The sequence below is a fragment of the Gambusia affinis genome, linkage group LG19 (assembly GCF_019740435.1).
Source record: "Gambusia affinis linkage group LG19, SWU_Gaff_1.0, whole genome shotgun sequence".
NCBI lineage: Eukaryota > Metazoa > Chordata > Actinopteri > Cyprinodontiformes > Poeciliidae > Gambusia > Gambusia affinis.
The window spans coordinates 6809416-6836065 of NC_057886.1; the positions used below are offsets into that span (position 1 = coordinate 6809416).

At 42.8% G+C, this 26650-nt stretch overlaps 1 protein-coding gene and 1 long non-coding RNA gene across 2 annotated transcripts; one reads left to right on the forward strand and one right to left on the reverse strand.

Annotated features, from left to right (window-relative positions):
* Nucleotides 1-181: 181 nt before the first annotated feature.
* Nucleotides 182-26240, forward strand: LOC122822213. Its single transcript, XR_006369110.1, has 4 exons — nucleotides 182-421; nucleotides 501-588; nucleotides 25929-25979; nucleotides 26103-26240. It is a non-coding gene; the product is annotated as an uncharacterized LOC122822213 (long non-coding RNA).
* On the reverse strand, nucleotides 7116-11034 carry actb2 (actin, beta 2). Its single transcript, XM_044100698.1, has 6 exons — nucleotides 10887-11034; nucleotides 9391-9520; nucleotides 9044-9283; nucleotides 8252-8690; nucleotides 7987-8168; nucleotides 7116-7897 (listed from the first exon to the last, which is right to left on the reverse strand). The coding sequence occupies exons 2-6, from the start codon at nucleotides 9511-9513 to the stop codon at nucleotides 7754-7756; spliced, it is 1128 nt and encodes a 375-aa protein (XP_043956633.1). The 5' UTR covers nucleotides 9514-9520; nucleotides 10887-11034; the 3' UTR covers nucleotides 7116-7753.
* Nucleotides 26241-26650: the final 410 nt, after the last annotated feature.

Below are 26650 nucleotides of genomic sequence, written 5' to 3' on the forward strand. Positions count from 1 at the left end.
AAACAACTGTGCACACACATATTCATACCTGAAGGTATTTTAAAGAGATTTGTCAACCTTACAGTCATGGTTTTGAATTGTGCAAGTGGAAAACATGCAAACTGCACACAGAGAAACCCACGGCCAGGATTCCAACCCAGAACCAAACATCAGGGCAACCAAATGAATGATACGTGACAGGTTAGCATTTTCCTACTATTTATCTCAATTATCTTTTCTCTTTTTTTACATTTAACTGCATAAAATAGTTTGTTTACAGATATAAAAAAAAACGGAAGTAGGAAGTGATGTCATTTTCCATCTGGCCCCTAATTTGAAAACTTTCTAGGAAATTCCCTGTTGACAGACCTCCAATAAACCCCAGTTGTGCCTTCGTGGTGAGAACAGCACAGCATAAAGTCGGAGAAGATGGCTGCATGGGGTAAATTAGCGGAAACTATTGTTTTACCCTTTCTTTTTAAGTTGTTTACTATGATGCTCAGTCTTTATCTTTTCATCAGGAAAAAAAACATAAACGAAGACAAGGAGACATCGTGTTGGTATCTTCCATGAAGTCGTCTCTCAGTGTGGAATAAAGCCAGCCTTTGGGTATGTAAATGTGAAAAGCCCCGCAGGCCGTAGGTGACACAAGGCTGGGCGTCCAACTTGAGCGGGAACAAACACACGGTCATTTGCATAAGAAGAGGAGTTAAAGTGCTGTAGCCTACTCATTTAGTAGTGTTATATTAAAAATCGTGGCGGGGCAGAAAGGGGGGCAGGTAGCCTTGGGTGTAGGGCCTTGGGCTGCTAAATCCCCCCCCAACATGACCTCACTGTTGACCGCACGGTCAGGGAAGATTTTGTTATCCATAAGTTTCCTTTGAGCTTCACCACGCTGCGTTACTTTCTTACAAAATGTTGATGAGAGAGAGAGAGAGAGAGAAAAATGAAGCCGTTTCAAGTTGCCCGTACCTCTCATCTGCCCGCCCCTCCTCCTCCAGCCGGCCGGTTTCAAGGCGACCCGCCGATAGAGGACGGGAGGCGGCTTCAGCGCACCGCAGAGAGAGTCGCCGGAGAGAAGCCGCGGAGGACGCTGAATTCACAGCCGCTTTCCCACGGCCAAAACGAGCGCTGCTGGTGCGGCTCCGAGCGAGCGGAGCACCGATACCATCACTGCTCACCCCGCTGACCTGTCACCCCGGACGGGACCCGGGGAGGGAATTACCAGGCGGAGATCAGAGTGATGTCCCGGTCCGGCCGGAGGGGCGGTGCAAGCCGGCCTTTGTTCTCCAAATCGCTCCGACTGGGAATTCAAACAATGCCTTCAAATTAGCGCCCCATTGTTGCTCTCTTTTCACCCCATGCGAGAGAGGGAGGCAGGTTTCATCCTCTTTTTGTTGTTGTTGTTGTTGTTGCTTTGTTTTTTTTTTCTTTTTTCATGTGAAATATGGCGGCGTCCGCTGGGCTTTGAGGTGGGTGGCTGTAGATTTAAATTGGCGGCCTTTATAACACTTTTAGTAAAGTTCTCATTCATAATTCAGTAAAGAGCTGTAGCAGAAAACCTCTGTCGAGGATAGTGAGAAAAGGCGAACTTTCTACATTAAATCAGAATATCACCTAAAAGCTAATTTATGTAACTCAGTTATAAAAGGGAACATTCTATTTTTAGACACACGGTGGAATATTTAAATCAAAATTCAGCTTTTCAAATTAAGTTTTTCATTAAAATACATAAGTGTGATAAAAGAAATTGTTTTATTGCAGAAATGTTCCTTTATACACATGACGGTCAGCAGACTGCTAGCTTCCCATAACAGCCCACTGATGAACCTGAAGAAATATTGAGGGGAAAGTTGAGTGGATGGAAAACCTCTGGGGCACAACTTGTGGAATCTTGGGAGGATTCTGAAACAGCTATTCAATAGGCTAAATTTCTGTATTAAAGTGTATTGTTTTATTATTATAATTTCTAATATTCTAATCAATTGAAATTTGGGTTTACATTAGCTGGAAGCTAACTAAATTAATCCCAGAAATACATGCAAACATGTCACTGTGTATAATATAAATCTGTGTTTGAGTTAAATTTTTTAATGCTATTCTGATTTATTGAGATACGTCTGCTAGATACAGATTTATTGTGTTTAGAAACAATTACACACATATGTACTTGCTTTAAATTCTTTTACAGCTCAGAAGTTAAATCTAGCCGAGTGTCATAATTATTGAAGATTTTTTTCAAAAAAGGCATTCAGAGCATTGAAGGTTTTGCTGTTTTTACCCTTCGTTGCCTTTTTGCACACTTTTGCTTATCTTCATAATGATAATTCTCAGCCCTAACACGTGAAACATTCCAGCAAAGCGCTTCCTTGTTCTGGTTATGTTACTTGGATGACAATAAACTGATTTGATTTGCATCTGTCACTAAGATAATCTAATAATAATAATAATAATAAAACTGCTTATCCGCACATGGGAACACACACGTCTGCAGAAATCATTGCCTATAAAGTCATTTCATTTGAGCTCGTGAAGTGTAATTTCACCGTGTTGCTTAGGGTGTAAAGTACAAACGCTGGGGTTTATCACTCAATATGCATGCAATAAAAGTGCAGGATAAACTTATTGACATCGTGGTTTATATCCAATCAAATGTTTTGGTTTTTTATGTAAGTACAATGTAGTTAACAGTTTGACCACATGATCGGATACCGAAACAAACCAGCTAGCGCTTAAAAGCTGCAGTATTAAACATTCCTTTAACTTAACTCCATCAGAACTGTTTTCCTTGTACTAACCGGAAGGCAGCAGGCCACTGTTTGGGTTAACTGTGTCCTACCACCTGGAGAACCGAGGATGTGATATAATTTGCCAGTCAGACTCCCATAAGTCTAAACTTTTTAGAGAATACGAGAGATTGCTGTCAGCTGTAGAAAACAGCTCCATCAGTGTTGGGAACCTCCCTGAACGCCTTTCCCATCCAAACTCTCCATCATTCTTGGAGAAATTTCCAGCTTTCACGTTTGTGTGTTCGCATGCTTTGATACTTGTATGACAATATCAAATTGTTTAGTTTCCTTCCCCTGACTAATACCTTTGGGCAATCAGAACCTTTCTACCCTTGATTTCTCTGCAAACTGTGGCTGCGCAAAAGTCAGAGAAATCTTCCCAGGACAGCCCGAATCTAATTCCTGATTAATTAAATCTAGTAAAATAAGAGTGAAATTAAAATGTTCACACATCAGAAATCACTCATGCTCTCTGACACGTTTTTGAGATTCAAGGTATGAGAGTAGAGCGCCTGCCCGCACTCAGGGTTAAATTGCTTGCCAAGCCACATCTCATGCACTGCACCAACATCAACGCATATTTGTGATAGAAAAAAACAACAACAACTAATTACGCTGTCATGTTTTCAAATGCCTAAAGATAGCAAATACGGTACACATAAAACCCCCCCAAAACCTGAGCATTGCAGCTGACATCGTGTGACTCACCAACCCCTCCCCCAATGTGCACACACACACACACACATATACACACGTAGAGACACGGCATACCTGCCAATCATCAGACGGGGTTTTCATGACGGACCACTTGTGAAGAGAAGAGGGGGGGGGAGCTTTCTGCTGGAGGACAAGCAGCTGGCGTCAGATAGGCATGCAACTGCATGCAAAGCATTCAGATGACAAGACTGCTGAGAAAAATCTTCGTCCCCCCACCAAACTCTGACCACAGCGTGTTGTCACTTGTGGTTTATTAGCTAAAAAAACGGAAAGAAAAACAACAAACAGAGAAATGCTCACGCATGGCTGGTTAAAATGCGTGAAAAGCTTTAAATGCATTATTTAATGCATGTTTCAAATATTTCACTTTTTATGAAGCCGATCCGAACTTAAAAGCGCCAAATGTCTCTCTGCCACTCCTCAAAAAAAAAATCACACAGACGAGAGAGCTTAAATCTCAAGTAAGTCAGGCATGTGTTGGTCTCTGTAAGTAAGAAAATGGCTGCAAAAACTGCAACTATAATTAGAGCAATAATTCAAAACATCTGGAACAGTGACCAACATGGACAAGAGAAGGATGGTCCACAAAAACCCCTCCCCCCAAAAAATCAATTAAAAAATGAAAAAGGAAGGTGATACAAGAGGGAAGCTACTTACACCAGGGTGCTATTTTCATGCTCAACGGTTGCCAGTAAATACATTGCTGTATTTACAAATGAATAAATGCTCCCAAATTAAATGTTTAGAGTGTTTCCTACATTTTTTTCTGCGATCACCTCACTGCCATAAAAGACTAATTTATTTTGACCTTTCCCAGCGATGCCAATAAATTAGTCACCGTTTGCTCGCCTGCAGCACCGCCATGCATGCAATCATGTACCATGATTAACGCTCCAGCTGAAAATTTATCTGTACAAAACTGACGCAAATTTTGCCACGGCACTTTTCTCTGTCATGAAAAACACATTCATGGTGTGTGTCTGTGTATGTGTGGGTAGGTAGGTGGAGGGGAGGTGCTGTTGTTTACTGCCGGTTCGACAGAGCTTGCAGTGCACAGGATGTGCTTTTTTTTTTTTTTGGTGTGGCTCCTGACTCATGCAGCCTGAGAATCCGTGTTTTCTTTTGTTTCTTTTTTCCTTTTCCTGAGAAAAGCCATCGAGACTCAACACAAGCAGAAAAGGAGCAGTGATGCAACAGAAGCGTCCTGCTGGGTAACAGTTCAGCTGGGCTGTGTCAGAGCCGTAAAACCCAGCGAGAGGCATTTTTATGGATGTGCTGCAGCCGACCCCGGCATTTGTTCTGGGACAGGAGGAGACTCCGTGGAGAAACCTGCCTGGAGCCGGGACCTGTGGGAAAACAAAACAGACACACGGGCAGCTTTTAATAGCTTTAAGGCAAACGTGTACCGCTGCCACTCCGTCAGAATAAGGCAGTGACTTGTTAAGGTATTTAAAGGCCTTGAGCTATACCACAAAGCTCAGTCAATATTACTGTGTGAGTAAAGTCACGTTTAAATAATAAACACTACATTTTGTCAAATACCATCATCAAGCACAATACACACCAAACATGTGGACCTACGTTCCAGTTGTTATGGACAAAAGCCAGCTCTAAATGGGCCTTGATTTAAAGGAAGACTGTGTTTCGACTGTTTTGCAGTTTTCTGGAGGTTTGTTCTGGATTAGCGGAGCATCGAAGCTGAATGCTGCTTCTCTTGCGCTTTCAAGTATTTAAAGGTTTACATGGACAGAAAAACTTCCAATTGGACCTTCTATGGCCGCCTTTAAGATCTTTATCCCACTGTTTCACAAAGTCCAGAGTTGAGGCGATTTGCTCAGTCAACGGTCACCATCTTGACAGATTGACTCCGGATCTCCTCCAGAGTCACCATTATCCTCTTCTCCGCTTCTCCGATTAAAGTTCTTGTTTTGGATCAGTTTAGGTGGGGAGCTACAACTTGGTAGGTTTGCAGTCGCCACAAACTCTCTCGTTTTCCAGATGTGAGTTGGAAAATTTGTGTGTGTAAAGCATAAATATTGTTTTATTACCCAAACCTGCTTTAAACTTCTCCACAACTTTACTGCTGAGCTGCACGCTACCTGCATTAGTCTTGATGACTGATGTTCCCCAATGTCCCCCAGAGGGATCCCAACATTACATGTAAAATGTGAAAATGTTCTAGGGATGTGATTACTTTTGCAACTTCAACTATACTTTAGTGTAGTTGAAGTCATCCACTCTTAGTGTGAGTGTCACCCTCTGCTGGATGTGGATTAGAAAACAAGATCTGCGGCATTTTAAGTGTGATTTATTACTCTCCTTTGGCCTCCTTAAGTCAGCCCTCTATCTGCCTTTCACCCACTTTTCCTGTAAGGCAGATAAAATGGATCAACACCCCCACCTGTCGGGGAAACGACAGAACTACACGCTGTGATTGTCAGGAAATAGAGGAATGCAAGAGCTCGCTGATTATTTTTGCAGCTTTTTAGTCTCGTCTATTATAAGCGGATCCAACATGGCCGCTTTAATAGAGGAGCACAGTCAGACCACCAGACCTCTGGTGTCCTTTCGTGCGTCATTGACGTGCACCTGCACTGCTCGCACGAAAACAGACAAGAGGGGAAAAATGGAGCAAAGCTAGGCTAATTTACATAAAAACGCGAGCGCGCACCCCTCATCCCAGCAGGTATTGTTTGCGGGGCAGCAGTCGGTGTTTTGCTGGCGCTGCAGTAAAAGGATATCAGAGAGAAGCAGCCTCAGCAGAAACAGTGGAGCTGCGGTGGGACGGAGGGAAGAGGAGGAGGAGATAAATCTTAGATATTAGCCACGCTACTGTGTATAGCGGTGCGAATTTAAATAACTCCCGTGTCCACTCATCCAACTGGGACAAACCGAACAGAGGAAGCACATAATTTGAGGTCATTACGGAAAATGGATGCGCAGAACAAGTGTGCGCAACCACTTCCTTCAGCATCCGTCTTTCATATCTGCGATTTTAAGTAGAGATGTTTTAGATGTGCAAATGGGAACAGCAAGTTCGCATCTGTAATGCAGTAAAGGTTTTACTGAACTTTAATTCGCGCACAAGGTCTTAGAAAGCAGAGTTCAATCAAAATAAAACCTCAAGTTTTGCTGCCATCTAGTGTCCAAACATGCCCATTTCAGCTAGGTTGGGAGGATTTATAGCAGAGCTATAAACTGATGAAATGGGGATTGATCACAGGTTTAGTGCAGATATTGCTTGAGTCAAGTTTTATTTTTTAATCTTCAGATTTAATGACTGATCAAATTGGTAAACCCTGAAAAATGGTTTATATTTCAGTAGGACCTCACTTTACAAGAGCCACTCGAGTTTAATTTGAATGGTTTTATACAATGGAAATGCTTTGCTGCATTTCATTTGCTTCACTAGGTATTTTTTGCACAATAGGGCAGCTTTCTTTCCCACTTTGCTTCTAATTTGGTTCAAGGTTGATAAAAGCACTTCTGTGAAGAGACTTCTTTAGGATACCAAGTACAATAACTTCACATTATGGCAGATATGCTACCAAGTCAACTTGACCAACTTAAGACTAAAGTAAAAAGGTGAAGTCAGAACTACAGAGCCAGAAGAAGACAGTCAGACAGACATTATGTTGGAACACATGTGCACTTTATTGGGATTGTTTAGTCAGTGTACAGGTTGGCCCCACCGGTCTGGCACCCCATGTTACCGTCACTTTGAGACCCCTTACCCCACCACCCCAGGGATGAAACCTCCAATGGGGAAGAAGGTCACAATTGGGTTTTGCATAACAAAAAAAATTAAACAGGACCAAAATCATTTTAAGGCTGAAAAGTACAAAAACCCAGACATAAATTTACATACAAGCGATACTACCAACCATGTTTAAGTATGCGCCAACCACTGGGCAGCCTTCACAGAGGCAAATACGTGTCTGAACAATGCAGTTAACATTTGGAATCATGTGTCTGAACAACGCATTTAAACATTTGGAATGACAAAATGTACATTTTTTTTAAGCCCCCCAAAGACAACTGCAGAACCTTAGGGGTTTCCTTCAAACCTAGCCAAAAACCTAAACATTACCGTCTCCTTCATCGTTCCAGTTTTTTTAAAATCCTGAGTCAAGCGCCAAAAATAACTGAAGCCATGCCAATGAGTTGTTGTCTAGGCTCTGCGCCTGAGTGTGTATGAGAAATGTGGTTGTTCTGCACAGAGCTGAAGTTGTTGGGTGTTTGGGGAACGGGGAGGAGGAACAGTCTGTTTAGAAGCATTTGCGGTGGACGATGGAGGGGCCAGACTCATCGTACTCCTGCTTGCTGATCCACATCTGCTGGAAGGTGGACAGGGAGGCCAGGATGGAGCCTCCAATCCAGACAGAGTATTTACGCTCAGGTGGGGCGATGATCTGCAGGAACACAAGGTAGCAGGTATTAAGACACCATATTCTGCCACAATGTAGTAGGAAGACAGTCAGAACCTGTAGAAACAACTCACCTTGATCTTCATGGTGGATGGGGCCAGGGCTGTGATCTCCTTCTGCATCCTGTCAGCGATGCCAGGGTACATGGTGGTACCTCCAGACAGCACGGTGTTTGCGTACAGGTCCTTACGGATGTCGACATCACACTTCATGATGCTGTTGTAGGTGGTCTCGTGGATTCCGCAGGACTCCATACCTGTGAGCAGAGTTACCGTTAGCAAGTGGTGTAAAACACATTTGCTCTTCAATTAGAAGATGGCTTAAAGTTGGCAAACATACCGAGGAAGGAAGGCTGGAAGAGGGCCTCTGGGCAACGGAACCTCTCATTGCCGATGGTGATGACCTGTCCGTCAGGGAGCTCGTAGCTCTTCTCCAGGGAAGAAGAAGAGGCAGCGGTACCCATCTCCTGCTCGAAGTCCAGGGCGACATAGCACAGCTTCTCCTTGATGTCACGCACGATTTCCCTCTCGGCTGTGGTGGTGAAGGAGTAGCCACGCTCTGTCAGGATCTTCATGAGGTAGTCTGTGAGGTCGCGGCCGGCCAAGTCCAGACGCAAGATGGCATGGGGCAGGGCGTAGCCCTCGTAGATGGGCACTGTGTGGGTCACACCATCACCGGAGTCCATGACGATACCAGTGGTACGACCAGAAGCGTACAGGGACAGCACGGCCTGGATGGCAACGTACATGGCGGGGGTGTTGAAGGTCTCAAACATGATCTGCAAGGACAGAAAGAAACCCATTAGCACACTCACATGACCCTCTCAGGACTTTGTGGCCACTGCACTCACTACATGCAATAGAGTGAGCTTCAGACTTAAGTTAGTAGAAAAAGTGCAGAAATTACATTCCTTCACACTTGTGCATATCAGACTTAAAAGTACTGAGCCACCAGCTCTGCTAAATCTTAGTCACAAGTGCAAATAAAAGCACACAGGAGACCTGCTGATGATAGATCATCTTATAGGAGAGAGATCCTAGAGGAGGAGGAAGGAGGAAGTGAGGAATGGAGAAGGAACCTGAAGAGGTTTTAGGCAATTTTAAATTCAACTGAATGAAAGCAACCATGTACCTGGGTCATCTTCTCCCTGTTGGCTTTGGGGTTCAGAGGAGCCTCTGTGAGCAGGACGGGGTGCTCCTCAGGGGCAACTCTCAGCTCGTTGTAGAAGGTGTGATGCCAGATCTTCTCCATGTCATCCCAGTTGGTCACAATACCGTGCTCGATGGGGTACTTCAGGGTCAGGATACCTCTCTTGCTCTGGGCTTCATCACCTACATAGCTGTCCTTCTGGCCCATACCAACCATCACGCCCTGAAACACAGCAATTTTAAAATTATATTAAATCGTATACAATTTCTTAAACGTGTTATTTTTAGTCAGAACTGAAACTTTAATCTTCTATAGTGTTAATCACTAACCTGATGCCTTGGGCGACCAACGATGGATGGGAAGACAGCACGAGGGGCGTCGTCTCCGGCGAATCCGGCTTTGCACATACCGGATCCGTTGTCAACAACCAGTGCGGCGATTTCATCTTCCATGGCTGAACTGTAAAAGAGCAGCAAACAAACCCCGTCAACTCAGCCACTCAGAACCAGTTGGTCTGCAGTCACAAGTCTCACTTCCTGTTCCTGAGCGCAGTGCGCCAAGGCGACCACTAGGTGGAGCTCCCAACCCACATTCCAACCAGTCAGACAAAAGGAAGTGCTGCTGCATTCTGTTGTTACCATATAAGGACATGGTTCGGTTTTGAGCCGCTTTGCGGCTACCGGCAGTGTGGCACGCGGCCAGAATACGGCAAGAAAAAAAAGAAAAAAATAAAAGAAAAAAAAGTCGACATTACGAGACCCCGCTCAGTGAGACCACTCCCTCCGGTTTACTAAAGTTGCACTTCAATCCGCTTCCCCTCCCATTGTGGCTCAATACCCCCCACCCCGGTCAGAAATATTTGCTTCAATATCACTGCGTCATAGTTCGGACCGACTATTCAACCAGGCCGTCTGGCTCAGCCATGTGGAAGTTTAAATAAATAAAAATAAATAAATACCGTAAGGGCATTTTATGATAAAGACTAATAAGAAAAACTGTTGCATAATAAACTTCTGACTTAATTTGTCACAAGGGCACGGCTAACTCACCATTTCCTGAAAGCCACACCTTTACTAGCTCAGAGTGATTAGTCATTCGCCATTTCCTTTCCTTCATCTTTAACTGTCAAAGCAACAATTTTAACGGTTTAAGTCATCGCTTAACTGATATCTTAAATTTGAATTTGGACCAGCGGTGTTAACTTAAACTTTACTTCAAGAATGGACTGAAAGTTGTAAAATTATTTTAAAATTCATCAAGTAATATTTAATGCACCCGAGAACCGGCCGTTAATGATTGAAGTCTGAAGGGCGTGTTAGCATGATGTGGCTAAGCTCTTATGCTAAAGTAGGTCACACCCCGCTAGATCAGGCGCACAAAGGGAGCAGCCCTGATCCAGACAAGCCCAGATCAGAAATGTTAAACCACCACAGAAATACATTTTATGCTACCATCAACTACAGCACACGTTAACCACTTGCACAAAGCCTACCACAAGTAGTAATACCATCTCAGGAGTCATTAGAAGCCATAAGCCGGTTACAATTAAAGCATCCACGACGCACTAATTTTCCTCGTTTTCTAGCCGTAAAAGCCTCAATATCCGAGGTTCAGCAACAAAGGCAGTCAAAAGTGGTTTATATATTGCTAGTTGTACAATTGCAGACAGTTTTGAGGAACTAGACAAAGAACCTCGTGGTCAGTAACACATTTTGCCGAAAAAAATTAAACAAAGCCCACTCAATTATACAAAATTATCCGCAATGTTTACATTTTAAAGCCTTCTAAAATTAGAATGATATAAAATTCAATTTCTGTCGCTTACCTTTGGGTGTGGGGGGGCTTTTCGCTTTAAGGGAACCGGTTTCAGGCAAATGATATCCCGCACAAGCTGTGTGTGTGACGGCGCTGAGAGTGAATCCGTTAGCTGTGGGCGCTCTGTATTTATACCACACCAGCTGTCCGGCTCTAGCCATAAAAGGTAAACTTTCGGAATGGCGCTCCTGATTGGTCGAGCGTCATGCATTGAGGCACGTCGCGTGCGCGCTTTTGCCTGTGCGCGGAGGGCTGCGCTCGCGATTTGAGAGGAGAGGGAGGCGATAGTAGCAAAGGATTGGAGAAAATAAAAGGGAAGGGATTGCTGTGGTGAGGCCTAGAAGGTCTAATCCCGTGTTGTAATGTTCTATAGACACTTATATGCATGTGTAGAGCTAGATATAAGTCAAAGAAATGATTCACGCACCTGTTCTTGGCAGTTAGACAAGTATTTCAGTGACAATTAATGGAGCAAAACATGAAAGGGCTCCTCCCCATAAAGGCAGCAAAGGCCTAAGACTTGCATCTGAAACCATGTCTCACTCCCATTTCTCTTCACTTAATGAATTCACTTTATTTAATAATCTCCTATATAATTTTAACTGGATTTGATGCTGACGCTGCTGTTTAATTTATGTGCTCTGTGGTTCCCAAACCATACAATATTAGGTCAAACGCACAGGTCACACTGCAGACACAGGGCTAAGATGGACTGAATGGGGAATGACCACTCTGTCTTTGGTGACACCCTTTAAATTTGTGAATCAATCATTTCTAGAGTGGATTGATAGTTCACCTTAAGGATCCCTTTGCTGTGCGAACGCCACCGCCCTTTCAGTGACTGGAATGAAATAAATTGATAAAGGCGTGCCATCAAAGAAGGGAGAAACAGTTTCAGTGCACTTGTAATAAATGTATCTCTAACGTGTATCAACTTGATTACTGGCATGTAGGAGAGAGCACAGCTCATCAATGCTGACAGGTTTTAGTTTCATTATTTAGGACTCTTGTATTTTTTGTGACGTGAACGTTTTAATCGCATATTGTTAGACGATTTTCAAACCTTTAAACCAAACAGTGTGTCAAATGACCAAGAGGCCATTTAAAGTGCCTACACTGAGACATGTAGCAGCTTCTCTTCCTCCTGCACCACTTCCCCTTCCTCTTTTTGTTGTAATAATCACTCTAGCTTTTTGGCTCTGAGCTTCTCTTCCTGGATCTCATTCATGCAGTTTAGTTGACTTTAAATGGACATCAACTTTTATCCTCTCATTTCCACACTGTTTTGGCTCTGTGTGACAGAAAAACTGCTCACTTTCCTCCAGAACTGCGCGCTAGATCACCGTCAATCATCGCTTTTACAACTTAAAAGGTGTTTTCAGACAATTTATTATGCTCGTGCACACTTAAATGCTCTTTTGACATCATAAAATAGTTATGTCGTTTTAGAGTTTGGACTCATTAGGTTTTTTTTTTCCCCACCAGGGCGTCTTTTGTGGGCTCTAGTGTCCCTTATATGACAGTAGGCTGACAGGAAAGGGGGAAGGATATGCGGCAAATGTTGGCCGGGTCTGGGAATCGAACCCACGACGGCCGCGTCGAGGACTAAAGACCTCCAAACGTGGTTTGCGCTATCCGCTACCCCACCACAGCACGCCCCTCAGGAGGTTTTTTGATGCAGGAAAACGATGACTGTTTTGGCGATCAAAGGTCTGCAGGTCCCACTTACTGATTTACAGGGCTGTGGTAATGCTGTGTTTCTGTGATGGGCAGGAGGCGGAATAGGTGGGTCCCATTTACAAGGTGAACAGATTGGAGAATAAAGCCGAGAGCAGCGCCTGTCCTCGCTGATGGTACAGTCACACAAACTGGGATTGGCTGGGAAATATTTCATCCTGCCTCTGGATTCTCACACGCATGTCTGAACGTACGGACGAATCGTCAGATCATTGAAAACCATGCCCATTCATGCAGAGTTCGTTTCTGTCGTCAGAAATCTTAGGCAGGCGGGGCTTTAAGGTGTGTTTACGTGTGGACTGATTTATGGTTGTAAGTGTGAGGTCTCTCGTTAAGTACTGTGTTGTCAACACTCTTCACTGGGAATCTGTGCTTGCCAAGTGCTTGGAATACTGTCCTGGAAAGACACCCGCTCATGTATCACAACAGTGTATATATATGTGTGTGTGTGTGTGTGTGTGTGTGTGTGTGTGTGTGTGTGTGTTTGTGCTTACACCCTGGCTGCCAGCTAACTGCAGACTTGCTGAACCCGGCCCTCACTGCCAAGGTTCTTTCTGCGTCTAAAACAAACTTTTATAAAATAAGCTTGATGAGGAACTTCACATATGGCCGGGGTAACTTAAAACAAATTAGTTTTAAATTTGTTTTTTGCAGAATTTCTAAAATGCTTTATTTATTTATTTACTTCACTTCCCACAGCATGATGCTGCACCATGTGTAACGGTAAAGATGTTTTCAACTTGAAATAAATTCACCTTTTACCTGTGCAGCATAATCTCGTACTTAAAAATAAATGTGGGAAAATCAAACCTTTCTGTACGAGGAGGTTTATGAGTGAAATCGTAAATCTATATATATATATATATATATATATATATATATATATATATATATATATATATATATATATATATATATATATATATATATATATATATATATATATATATATATATATATATATATATATATATATATATATATATATATATATATATATATATACATATATATAAAATTCTTATTTTTCTCAAAACCAATGCACTTTTCAATGTAATTTGATTTTGTAAAGTGATCACTGCGGCAGAACTTCCATTTTCTGTGATATCAATACGACTTCTATGATCTGACACTTTGTTTGCCTCTCCAAAAAAAAGAAAGAGAGAACATACCCCTTGAAGCGAAATCCAACACGTCAGATCTGATGTGTTGGATTTTCATAAGTTAAAAACAAAGCTACAGAAAACTTCCCTCAAACCCGTTCATATCTACTGTCAGGGGAATGATTCTGATGTTTAAAACCACCAGGTCAGTGACAAACAAGGCTGAATGTAGTATATTTATAAGGTTAATACATATTTAAGGTGTTTTATGCATGTCTAACACGGAGATTGTTTGAGCTTGTGTAGCTTCTGCCCGGTAAATGCCATGATGAGACCTTAAAGCGTCACATCCTTGTTTGTGGGGCCTTTGCATGTCGAGGCAACGCTGCAAAACCAACCAATGTTGGTAAAACATTGGTTGTTCACATGGCCCTAATATATCAAGTTTTTACTTCATGCAAAACCCTGGGGCTAATTGCTAGCATTTTTTTAATTTTTATTGCTTGTTCTTGAACTTAAATTTTGGCAGCGTGTTTTATACTTGGAGGCAAACGTGGTCTTCATTACAGCTTCAACGTTCAGGATTTACTCAGACAATTAATAATTTTTTTTATTCAAAGCTAGTCCGAGACATTCCTGAAGAGAAGCGTACGAGCTAGCTGCTACCAGCTTCCTTATAGATAAAAGCTTTTTAACCATCATTTCTCCTCAACTTATTATTTATGAAAAAGTTCAAGTTAAACCACATTAGAACCCTAATTCACACCGTAGTTCAAATTAATAATGTTTATTGAAAAACTTAAAGGTTGTCTACTGGCTAGGCTAGCTTACCGGGCTAGCTAATGTGAACAACATCTTTTGTTTGGAAGAACTCACAGTACAGACACATGTTGGAAGTGCTTTGTCTCAGATCACAATAATGAGGCACAAACTTGGAGAAGAGCCAGTGGAGTATAATAATAGGGGAGCTAATGCTGCTTTTAAAAGGATGTCAGTAATTTCACCAATTTGTCACCTCCTAATCTAAAGCTTTGTGGTTTTGTTTTGTACTGAGTTATTTAGGTATTAAAAAGAACTGTTATAGAATATTTTGTGCCCACCATGCCTCAGTTTGCATCTCCATTTAGGTTAATTTGTACCTGAGTTAAAGCATTGTTTTATAATGTTATCTTACTTTACTGTAAGGAAATGCAGTTACATGACTCTAGTAGATAATATCTACCCTAAGGAGGTCAATTAGGGGTCATAATCTCTTGTAAGGTGCTCCATAAGTAAATCAGTACCACAATCAGTGAAAACGCAATGTGATTCAAAGTCTTCAGAAAATGATTCAATTGAACAACATATAAGGATTCAGCGTGTTTAAGACGACGTATTGCCATGGAAGTACCAAGAAAAATATGCAATGTTTTAATGCAAGGATATGAAATATAAGTACGTAAAGGAAGAAGGACAGAGTGAAGGGTCAAATTCAAATGTGGGTCTGAAAAGGCCAAAGAGCAAATTCACCCAGAGTCCTTTGAAAACGCGGGGCGTCCATGATTGTTTTTTTTTTGGAAAAAACAAAAACAAGGTGGGGAAGTTTTCCCAAGCTGAAAGTCTGACTTCCAGCGAATTTATTTTTGAGTTCACCTCTTGAAAACTTTGAACCAACAACTCTTCATGTCAAAGAGGCTGCAACAAGAAGCTCGTTATATTCCTAATGTGGTCAAGTTTGTAACGCCAGCCAACTTTATTTACGTTATTGAAATAAAACAGCATGTGATCTCTGTTTTGCTCTAGCCAACCGAAGTCGCCCAAAGCAATTAGACTGGGTGATCTCATGCTTTAAGAGTTGTGGCAAGTGGGTTTTAAAACTTTTTTGTTTTGGTACAGACAGCAGCCCAGATTAATGGTAACAATGAAAGAGCACTGCAGTGGTTTACACACACTCTTACAAACTGATCCCCTGAAAGCTCATGACTGATTTTACCAGAAACCTAAAGCTGCTGTGACAGGCACGCGTGACGTCAACCACTTAGAGGTTTTTTTTGTTGTTCTTTTTCTCAATATAAGTAAACCAACCGGTGGGCTGATGGTTATATAGTTCAGAAGAAACTGCCTGCTCTACAAACTTGCCAGTCCCTGTGATAATACAAACGCCATCCCTCCATGGCTTCCTGCTCCTCGGACAGGCAAAGATGGAGCAAATGTTCTTTGTTTTATTTCTAGTCTAATGAGGCCATCCTCCAACTAATGAAGGACGACTCAAACCAGCTTGATTTCCGCTGTGTTTGTTTGTGGCGTTTGCATCTTCTTTTCTGTCACGTGTAACCGGGCAAATTCATTCATGGCACACGGCACTTGAACTTTCTTTTCTTTCCTATTCAAATGTCAAAGTATTTCATGTGACAAACCAACACAAAGTAGTTTTAAACATTTATAAGAATAGCATCCATATGCTAAGAATATATGTATATATATAGTAACATGGAGTTCTGAAGTGTGCTGAACCAAAGAGGCTCAAATGCATGCCACACTTTTCAGGATTTAATTTGCAATAGAGCAAATAAACAAAACACCAAAAAAAAAAACCCAGTATTTTTTGAGTTTCTTTTTACAGTCCCAATAAAACACAATAGTAAATTGAAGGGGCATGAAAGCTTTGGCAAGGGACAGCATCATCTGGCTGACTGGTTGCTATTTTTCAAAGAGGGGACATTGAGTTATATGGGGGATGGTCCGGGGGCAGCCATGAAAAAGAGACCTGCTCTAGATGAAACTGGGGGTGGGGAAGTGGACATGACTAGGCTACTATTTCTTTTTCACACATGCAGACACGCTCTTTGCAACATCTACCACTTCCAGTCTTCCTGGTGCTGGAGGGCAGCTTAATGCAGAATGCATTAGCAGCAATTAGCCCTGAGAGAGGGTGATGGCTGATGCCAGGAGACGGCTGGGAAGCAGAGTAAGACGGCGAGAGGAGAGCTAAAATCCATAAGGTGGTGATCTGGGTGGTGCGTTGTGGATGTGAAAGAGGAGAAAAGAGGCCGATAACAAGAAATGTTTAATGCCCTCGTCTTTTGTTACCCACTGCCGAGCCGAACACGGGGCGTGTGCGCTCTGCGTGAAACGTCTGGACACGGCTGCATTATGATGCATGCCAGATGCTCAATTAGATCAGCTGTATCAGTAAAAGAGATTAGAGGAACTCTTTATTTTTGGAACAGTTTTGCGTTTAATGAGAGCCAGTGGGGTTGACCAGCATGTCAGGACAGTCTCTTTTCTTTCTCATTGTGGCTGCCAGGCTTTTCTTCCCCCGTCTTCCTCCTCTCCCTGTGCCTCCTGATGAAAAGTGACCAGCCGAGCGGTTGTTTGCCATCTGTGACCGCTCATAGTTTCAGAGGGGGGAAGCCCTTCTCCGCGTTCACCCCCTCCTCCCCTGCGACACTGCCAATAGATTGTCCGTCTGCTGCGTCATTGATCCGCAGGTCACCGTGGTGACGGCCTGACTCCTAGGCACAGGCTAGTTACCAGCTGTGTTTTAATATATACACGTGTGTGTGTGTGTGTGTGTATGTGTGTGTGTGTCGTGCCTGCCAGCTGGCCAGTTTGTTTGCCTGGACTGGATTAGCTTCCCATTTACAGCCCAAATTAATTCCCAGCACCCCTCACCCACTTCTCTCTCTCTCCCTCCTCTCTCTCTCTCTCTTTCTCTCTAAATAGACAGATTCACCCAAACAAACTGTTTTCTGACAACACCCTAATCTATAAAAATACTTTATTAAAACCTTAAAGACATGGGTTGGTTACTAGTGATGAAGTATATGAAGGTTTTAAAAAGTCAACACCATTAAACTATTCCCTCAGATTGTATTGTAATTCCCTCAAATGTCGTTTTTTTGGCGTGTTTCGTCTCTTTGGAGCAACAAAGAACAAGAGGTGGAGATCGAAGGAGATTTCACTGCTAAAGTTTATTGAAGAAGCTTTTTTTTTTTTTTTACTCTCACACATAAATATTAAGTTTTGAAAACCACAAGCATTTTTCATTACTCCAGATCTGTGTTGTAAAGGCCTTTTGACTGGATTCTGTATGCGTAAGGTAACCAAAGCTGTCCATTCTACATTTGTGGCTGTGCACTGCCAATCGGCTGGCTGCAAAAGGTTTGTTGACATTGTGTCAAAACTATAGGAGCTAAGCCCACTGTCAGGTTTACACCGTTTAGTGGTTGGTCGTCCATCGTGAGGATCATGAGAGGTGAACCAATCGCTGATTTAGCATTCTCACAACAACAAACTTCCACAAATGCCAACCAGTGTCAGGTCTTTCCTGGTAAAACTGTGATTTCCAATTTAGATTTCACAAAACTGAAGTGACTGGAAGGCTGGTTAGGACTCTATGGTGCAGTACCTGACTAGTTTAAAGACTTAAAGAACAGAGACTTTTTTTGTGTGTCAATCTGAGCTGACACAAATCACATAGGGAATACCTCAGGGTTCCATTTTGGGGCCTCTCTTATTTAATATACACAAGAGATTGTAAAAGGCACCATTACCAAGCAGATAATACACAGCTCTATGTCGCAATATCACCAGACCACTGTGAACACATTCGAGAGTTAAGTTGCACAGAATAAATCAGCGCATGGATTTGTCATCATCGCTTACTTCTCCTGAGTAGAAACAAAATTGCAAAAATGCTGAAACACCAACTTCCTATGAACCAAAGCTAAATCCATTTTGTTTAGCATTGCCTTCGATTAATAATAACTGGGAGCATCATTAATTGTAATTTCTTTCATCAAACCACTCCAATGTATTGTCTCTTGTTTGTTGTTTTAGTCCCAGGCTTTAGACATTGCTATTTTAAAAAGCGCAGCTCGCATCTTTAAGCTAGTCGACTGCAGAATGGCTACCTGAGCAGGTGGTGAGACTAAACTAGCCAATCATCGTACAGAGTCCGGTGTGACTCTGTAACAGAAATGACAAAAATTCATAACATCATGTGGAAAAACCATGTCTACTTGAACACTACTTTTGCATTTATTAGGTGTTTATTCTCTATTCTGCTCAGTCCACGAATGAAGCTGGTAGCTGCTTCTTCTGACATGCTAGGCTAACTATGATTAGCAAAACAAGCTAGCAGCAATATTCTTTTGAATTTTTATTACTTGTTGTGACAAGAAAGAATTTAGCTGAAACGGGTATTGAATGTGTTTCTGCTTTTTTGTTTTACTCCAGGTCAAATGTAACATGTAACGTTCATGGCAGCCATCTTTGATTATGAAATCAGCGTTGGTCGGAAACGTCCGACTCTCCGTTTGGATTTCTGGCTTCCGTGAACCGTTCCTTGAATTCTCTCAAATTCCATCTTGGAAATTTCAACTTTTGAGCAGAGACGAAAGGCACAAGTAAACTACATCGTTAAACCAATAACGCAGTGCTAATTGATAGCATTTGTTATTCTTGTTGTTTTTTTTGTTGTTGTTTTTACGACAAAAATTAACAAGGTGTAAAAATACAAGACCTGTTCAGATGATGTTTTAGGGTGTCTGTAAAAACGGCGCTGATCGGAAAGCTGAGTGATGTGGAGTTGAAACTAAACGTGTTGTCAAAGTTTGAGAACCACTGTGTTAGATTTATATTTACTGACACAATCGCAGTGTGACTAATAAAGCCGGGCAGTGAGATTTGGATCATTTAAAATATTCGTGAGGTTAATTATCTTCTGTTTCCCTGTGCTTAGTGCTCATAAAAGTTCATCTCCAGCAGGGCTGGTTCAGACCACAACAATTGTTTTATGGTGAGGAACTGGGCCCATTTTAGTTGGCTCACTGGTTTCCTGCTTCCTTTTTTTTTTTTTTTTTTGACATTTTTGTCACTGCTTTGGTTTCTTTAGATGGAAGTGCAAAAGATTTTTTTGTTGTTTCTTTTTTTGTGCTCTGCATTGCGAGGCCGTCTTAGACCCACTGCCCTTTCAAACATCATATGATCATCAGGGTTAAATCTGATTAAGAGCTTGAAGTGTGCAGCCCAGTTCACAGTCATTCGATCAGCCACATGCAGCAATGCCTGAGGCTGGAAAGCCTGTCAGAAAATGTTGCGTTCACCCCCCCACCCCGTTGCTCCCTAACACACACAGATACGCTTTGCTCTCTGTCTCCTTTGCTGCTTCTCTTCCTCTTCTGATGCACCCACCTCACTTCCTCACGCTGTCCCTGCCTGCCATTGGCCCACAGCCGAGGCTGAGGTGCCTTTTACGGGTGTGATGTTTGACTCAGGTGCCGTTCAAACCCGGCACTGATGACAAAGCAGCCTCCAATCGAACCTCATGGCAGCACACGTTTGTGTGATGATGTGTTGACTGGTAGAGTAAGGCCTGTTTTGCGATGACGTCCATGCAAAGGTTTGACGTGCATGTGTGATCAGTTTGGAATGTAAAGTAAAAGGAAAACCTGAAAACCTGAAAGCTGACTACACACACACACACACACACACGCACGCACACACACTTTATACCCCCCATACATGCTGGAGGACCCAGGGAGGCTCATCCATTCTCAGCCTTCTGCCTCTGACCAACGGGAGGGACTTGTGAGCTGCCCGCCTTCTGATTGGCTCGTTTGGAGATTCGTGGCCTCTGACTGGCCGCGGTCCTTCCGCTGGTTCCTGGTCTTCCTTATCGTGTTGCTGCCCCCCAGTTAAAGCACGCCAAGAGAGGTCAGCCACCTACACGTAATGGGTAGTTGTCTGTGGTTACTGACACACATCACTTTCTGTTTCTCTGCATTGCTTCTTGTCAGCGCCTTCTGTTTCCGTCTGCGCTATTTCGGAGCATTTACATAGTCAAACATCTGTACAAATACTTCCTTATTCCTCCGTATGTCAACCAGTCAAGACTGTAAATGTGTTATCTGATTGGGCTGGAGGCTATTATTATTATTATTATTATTATGCATGCAGCAGTGCTTTATTTTTGTTTGCAGTTCCCACCCGTCTCTCCCCGGCTGTTTGAATGAGCTGCCTGCTCGGCTCTGATTGGCCGCCCGCAGCTGCCATATATGGACATAGGCCAGCAGCAGAGGCAGGAAGTGAAGCAAAGGAGGAAGTGGAGAGCCTCCTGTCAAAGAGAAGCATGTACAGCCTGCCGAGGAATCACAAGAACAAGCACGCCACACCTTGTTTGTCGCTCCATCTCTTAGCTTTTCTTTCTGAGTGCACAACACGCCACCCCGTCGGTTATCTCACCCTCTCCTGGTTCGCTCTTGATAACAGTCATTATCTCCCCCGCTATCTCCTTCTCCTGACTTAGCACCTTGACACATTCGTGTCACAAATGCAGTCCCTTTGGAAGCTTAAAACTGGAAATCTCTTAATCGCTCACGCCAGCAATCTTTCAGCTTAGTTCAGCATGCGAGAGACACTTTTACACCCGAGGGTTTGACACAGTCCGAGCTGGAGTCATTCAGCGGCCCGGCCATGTTCCGATTCACACACTATCATGTTGCTCACCTGATAACCTACAGTCCTCTATAAAAAGAAACGCGGTTACGCAACTTCATTAAATTGTATCAGGTCGAATTATTAGAGTTATTTTGGTTTGATGAGCGGTCATAAACTGTGACCCCCGACCCCTAGCGCAAATAAAAATTCAGAAACACAAACAAGCCGACGTGTGGGCTGCAACACCGGTTTAGGTTCATAATGGGCTTCTTCAATGGAAACTTTTTTGAATCAACTGAATCAATTAAGTTGATCAGTACAGCACATTTCAGAAACATGGCAGTTCACATCATGAACACATAAAAACAAAACGTCATAAACACATCACACAGCCAACAGCTGTGAAAACAGATGTTACGTTTGGTCAAGTTCCATCGTTAAAATTGTCAACACACATCAAATATTTCGGTCAATGTTCTGTTGGATCTCAAACGGGTAAAACGGTTTAAATCTGTGCAGCTCTCTTGATTCAAAATGGCGTCCGGTTTTTTCCCCCCAGAGTTCATCTGCCTTAAACCTGTGCTGATGGTAAACATGGGTCCATCCTATTTGGGATTCTTTTTCCCACCTACGTGGGCCCATGTGGGCTATGCTCTGCCCTTAGTGCCCCTAGTATACATTGACCTTCCTTTATGGGGCCCATTTGGATTGACTATACGCAACCTATTTTGGTAAAACTAGTTAGGTACCCTGAGTAGGTCACAGTTGGGTCTGAAATGAGTGTTAAAAATGGGATACATCTAGATTCAAGCCATGTAGGATTCAAATTGGTCCTATTTGTTTTTTCAGAGTTGATTACATCATGTTGATATGATGTAATCTGCTTACGGTTCTATTTGGAACTTTTGCGTCCCGTTTCCCACCAACAATGGCATATGCCTCGTCTTAATGTGTTAACTATGTAAACTTCTTGTAACAATACCAGATTGGTACCCAACGTGGCTGTAGGTGTTAAATAAATGAGTTGAATTTGTGCAGATCATCCTTTTATCCATTTTCAACTGTATATCCAGCTAACATAGTGAGATCACGAGGGGTTTGTATGGAGTATTTTTCATATCAAATAGAGACACAACTGATACCAGACTGTTGCAGGTGAAATTAAACCAAATGGACCAAACAGGTGTGAAGCCACTGAAGTGTCACCGACTGGACATGTTAACAGATAGAAACGGCAGTGCCAATTATTGCCGAGAGTTTTTACAGGATTAGAAAAAGTTCAGATCTACACATTGTAGCAGATGTTGTGAAATTCAGGAGAAATGACAAGCGACAGTTTTGATTTCGCAACTCCTTCGACTCTTTTGTCTCTCAAGGCTCGTTCGTGCTGGCAGGAGTGTGCAGTAGAGTTACAGTCAGGTTATGCATTCTGCATTTGTGCTGCTGTGTGTGTGTGTGTGTGTGTGTGTGTGTGTGTGCGTGTGTGTGTGTGCGTGCGTGTGTGTTGAACTGGTGGGGTGTGTATTGTTGAGGCCACACCTTCTTGTCAACACTGACATCCATAAAAGGAGATCTTTAAGTTTGTCACATGACAATAATCCGAGGAATGCAAGACTGGTCACATGGGATGCCATCTCAAGAAATCAGTTTCACCCCTGAGGACAGGAGAAATTGTGCGTGTGTGCAAATTTGTTTCTAATACCTTGTGGGGACCATTTTCCTCACATATACTGCGTTGTGGGGACCCAGTGCTCTTTGTGGGGACTGAAGTCTGGTCTCCACTAGGGGAAATGCTGTTTTTGGGTCAGTTAAATTTTGGATAAAGGTGTGAATTGAGTTTTGGTTAGGTCTAGGGTTAGGGTTAGGTTAAGGTTTAGGCTGTAGAAATGAATAGAAGTCAATGGAAAGTCCCCACAAAGATAGCTGCACAAACATATGTGTGTGCACAATTGTGGTTTCATTATGAATTTCTCAATTATTAGTTTCATTTATCTTTCTTTTAAATATTAAAGTAAATAGCAAGACTTTATGTCTTTATGTATCATGACTGTGTGTGTTTGCGTGTGTTTTTATCTTATGTGTTTGATGTGTTTGTGTGTGTGTGTGCATGTGTGTGTGGGTGTGTGTGCGTGTGGATTTCACTTCTCTTTCAGATATGCTTCAGTAACTGGAAACTGCAAAAGGAGGAGTTTGTTCCAATTTCCTTCTCTGTCAGAAGAAGAACATCTTTATGTGTGTGTGGTTGTGTGTGGTTGTGTGTGTGTGTGTGGTTGTGCATGTGTGTCAGCAGTTGATTGTGTGCTTTGCCAATAGAGTGGTTTTATACTTGACAGTTTAAAGTTTCTGAAGGACCTCATAATAAACAAAAAAACCCCGTACTTCCTTTTTCTTTTCTTTTTAGCACATCCTGTCCTGTTGACAGAAAAAATCAGCTTTCAGTCCGTGTTTGTGCACAAGTGTATGAACGTAGAATTGAAAATCAGCACTTCCTGAAGCTGCGGCCTCCCTGTGGGCTGCTCTCTACTGCCCCCTATAGCACAAAGCAACTCATGTAAACCACACAGTTGCCTGACGCTTCGCTGAAAGGGACTTCCTCTTCTTCCCCCCCCCCCCCCCCCCTTTATCTGGCACCATATAAGGTTAACAGTTGACAGGTCGACACATTCTGCAGGGTTGAGCCAATGGTGCTGCCGAGGTTGAGTGAAGCATCATGTCTCCTTATATGATTTGACAGCGAAGCGAGGCTGTTTGTCAGCGTGAGGACAGGAAGTTTTGGGCAACAGGCTGGTGAGGATGTTCAGCTGTCATCAGCATACAGTTTGAGATTTTCCAAAATGGTCCAATCAGCTGCAGAAAGTTCAAGTTTTCCCCAAGCTAAGAATTTAAAAAATAAAATAAAACCAGGATGCGATTTAGCTAGTTTTGTGACTCGTAGGTTTCTGAACTAATGTTTTCAGCTGTACTGTCAGCTGTTTTGTTGTCGGTGAGGTTTTCAGTCTGGCTGATTCAGCGGATTTCAGCCGTGGAAGGCAGGAATCTAATAAACACGTTCTAAATTTGGCTCCTGCCGCTTCTTCCACTCAACTTTCTCTGCTGATGACCTCCAAGCTTCACCACCACTGACTCAGACCTCTGCAGAGCATTCCTTTGGACCCCGCAGCATGTCAGCTCAGCAAGAAAAACCTTCCACCAACTTCTTTGTTTTGGAAGCGGCCTCCTACTTCAAAAGCAAAGGCATTCCTATCGTTGACGTTCTCCTCGTCTCCAAGGTGTTTCTCCAGTCACAGAGTTGCTGTAACCCTTCACTCTTTGCTTTCCTTCCTTTATTTCCCCTGCTTGCTTTTGTTTGGACAAAGCTGTCACCTCACGGTTTACCCCAGCACAGTGCACACACACACACACACACACACACACACACTCACTTGGTGTCAAAGAGTCAAACAGGTGAGGTAACAGACAGAGATGAATCTGAAAGCTAAAAAGGTCTCAGAGAGGCTATTTGTGTCTGTGCATGCCTGAGCGACCCGGTGTGTGTTCTGCTGCTGAAGAGATTCCCATAGCGGTGGGTGAAATATAGGTCATGTTGTGAAAACACACACAGTGTCCGTTTGAATTCGATTATATTTTGAAATGGCAGGTAACGCGCTTCGTTTGGCTTTTACACTTTTCAGATACAAATCTGAAAAGTGTGGTGTGCATTTGCATTCAGCCCGTCCAAGTCAGGACATGCCTTCCAGATGCTTCTATATGCTCAAATTTGTGGCGTACTTTTCTTTGCAGATAACTCTCACTCAGCCACGCTGCACAGAGAACCAGGGCCGGGTTTAGAGGGGTCACGGGCCCCTGGGCTGGAGCCACTTTTGGTGCCCTCTCAGATGCCCGTATACATTAGCGATTATGAATTGATGCACGCCAAGTTTAAAGCGTCTCTTAGCCACACGTTGTTCCCAGAAAAAACAACAACCAAGAAGCACGTAAATGAACAAGTACTGTTTATTTTCACGAGTTTGTTTATAACCTATCAGCTTTATAAGATAAAGTAAAAATGTTTGCAAAATATGCATTCATTGACAAAACAAAATATGATATCCTCATTTAGACTACAAAAAGCTTTTTATTTATTATTAATCTCTTGGTAGAAACTTGTTAAGTTGTCTGCATTGCACTGTAACATGTTGCATTTATACTAATTGTACCTGGATGAAAACTGGCCTTAAGGGCTAACTCTGCATTATCCCTTTTGAAATAAATAAACAAAAAGAATAGGTAAGGAAATAAAAATATGTCTGATATTTGTTTTTCTTTTAGTATGTGGTGTGCACCAGAAAGTTTACTTTTTCCTTCAATGTCCCTTCAGAGGCTCCGTATTTGGGCCGCCCCCCCAACTAAACAAACACAAACAATCGGCGCCCTGGGCTACTGCCCATGTCAGCCCTTTCTACAGTCTGGCCCAGCAGAACACTAAAGTTTCAGAGACTAGATGCAGGTCAGGACTCTCACATGAATCTGGTCGAGCGTCATTCCCCTGCTGATGACTCTCCGCCCCTCGACGTCTCAAGTTTGTTTCCCTGCACTGAAAAAGACAAAAAACAAAAACGAGCGATCCAATTTAGGCGTAACGCGTTAACTGGTCACAACTGATCAAATTAAGGTCATCCAAGTAAACTCATGAAGTTTATTATCACTCACTGTTAGTATAAATAAAGTAAGTTTGACAAATTTAATTTGATTACATGAGACAAATTTAAAACAAACAAACAAAAAAATGACTCTGCTCTCTTGTTTTCTAGTGAAGACTGTGTTCCTGATAGCTCTGAGCGACATCTCTGTCCCCTGCTAAGGTAAACCGTCTCCACAGCATGATGCTGCCACCACCGTGCTCCGCTTGTGTTCAAAGCGACGCAGAAAGCCGTAAAGTTTTATTGCAGCACTTCTCTCCTCTGCTCCACCACTTTTTTCTGCAGATATAAAAATGCCTCAGCCTCGGCAGCAGCAGCAGCGGCGGCGCAGAGATCACATGCAGATGACTTGCGGCGCTGCCATTGGCTGCAGCCGGCAGGTAATTCGCATGCCGGTTGCCCTTTTAAGGCAACCGCTGTAAAATCCTTGTCGTCTTTTCATCGTCTTGTAATTCTTCTTATTCCTGTTTTTCTTTTTTTTTTTCTTCCTGCCACATTCAAAAGGTTTTTCCAGTTAACCCGTAGCAAAGCGCCTGCAGGACAAAAGGCGAGGAGGATAACCGCAAACCGAGATTCTCAACGCAGAACCTCAATAAGGCGCAACGTTATTCCTTGGCTCATCGTCTGATTGTAAGCTGATAACCTGGAACGCAGTGCTGAGCTGTTACATAAGAGAGACAGGCGACACCCTCAGAGACCGTGTGTGTATGTGTGTGTGTGTATAAGTGTGTAAGAAGCCCACTTTCCCCTCTCCTTGTCAGCCTTGTTTGAGGCAGAGATAACTGGGTTAGTCACACTGACATATTTTCAGTCAAAAGATACTGAAAGCAGCT

Coding starts and splice junctions, on each gene's coding strand:
- actb2 (XM_044100698.1), bottom strand. CDS start 9,513: ATGGAAGATGAAATCGCCGCACTGGTTGTTGACAACGGATCCGGTATG. Junction 8,169..8,251: donor CTTCCAGCCTTCCTTCCTCG/GTATGTTTGCCA, acceptor CTCTGCTCACAG/GTATGGAGTCCTGCGGAATC. Junction 7,898..7,986: donor CATCCACCATGAAGATCAAG/GTGAGTTGTTTC, acceptor GTGTTCCTGCAG/ATCATCGCCCCACCTGAGCG.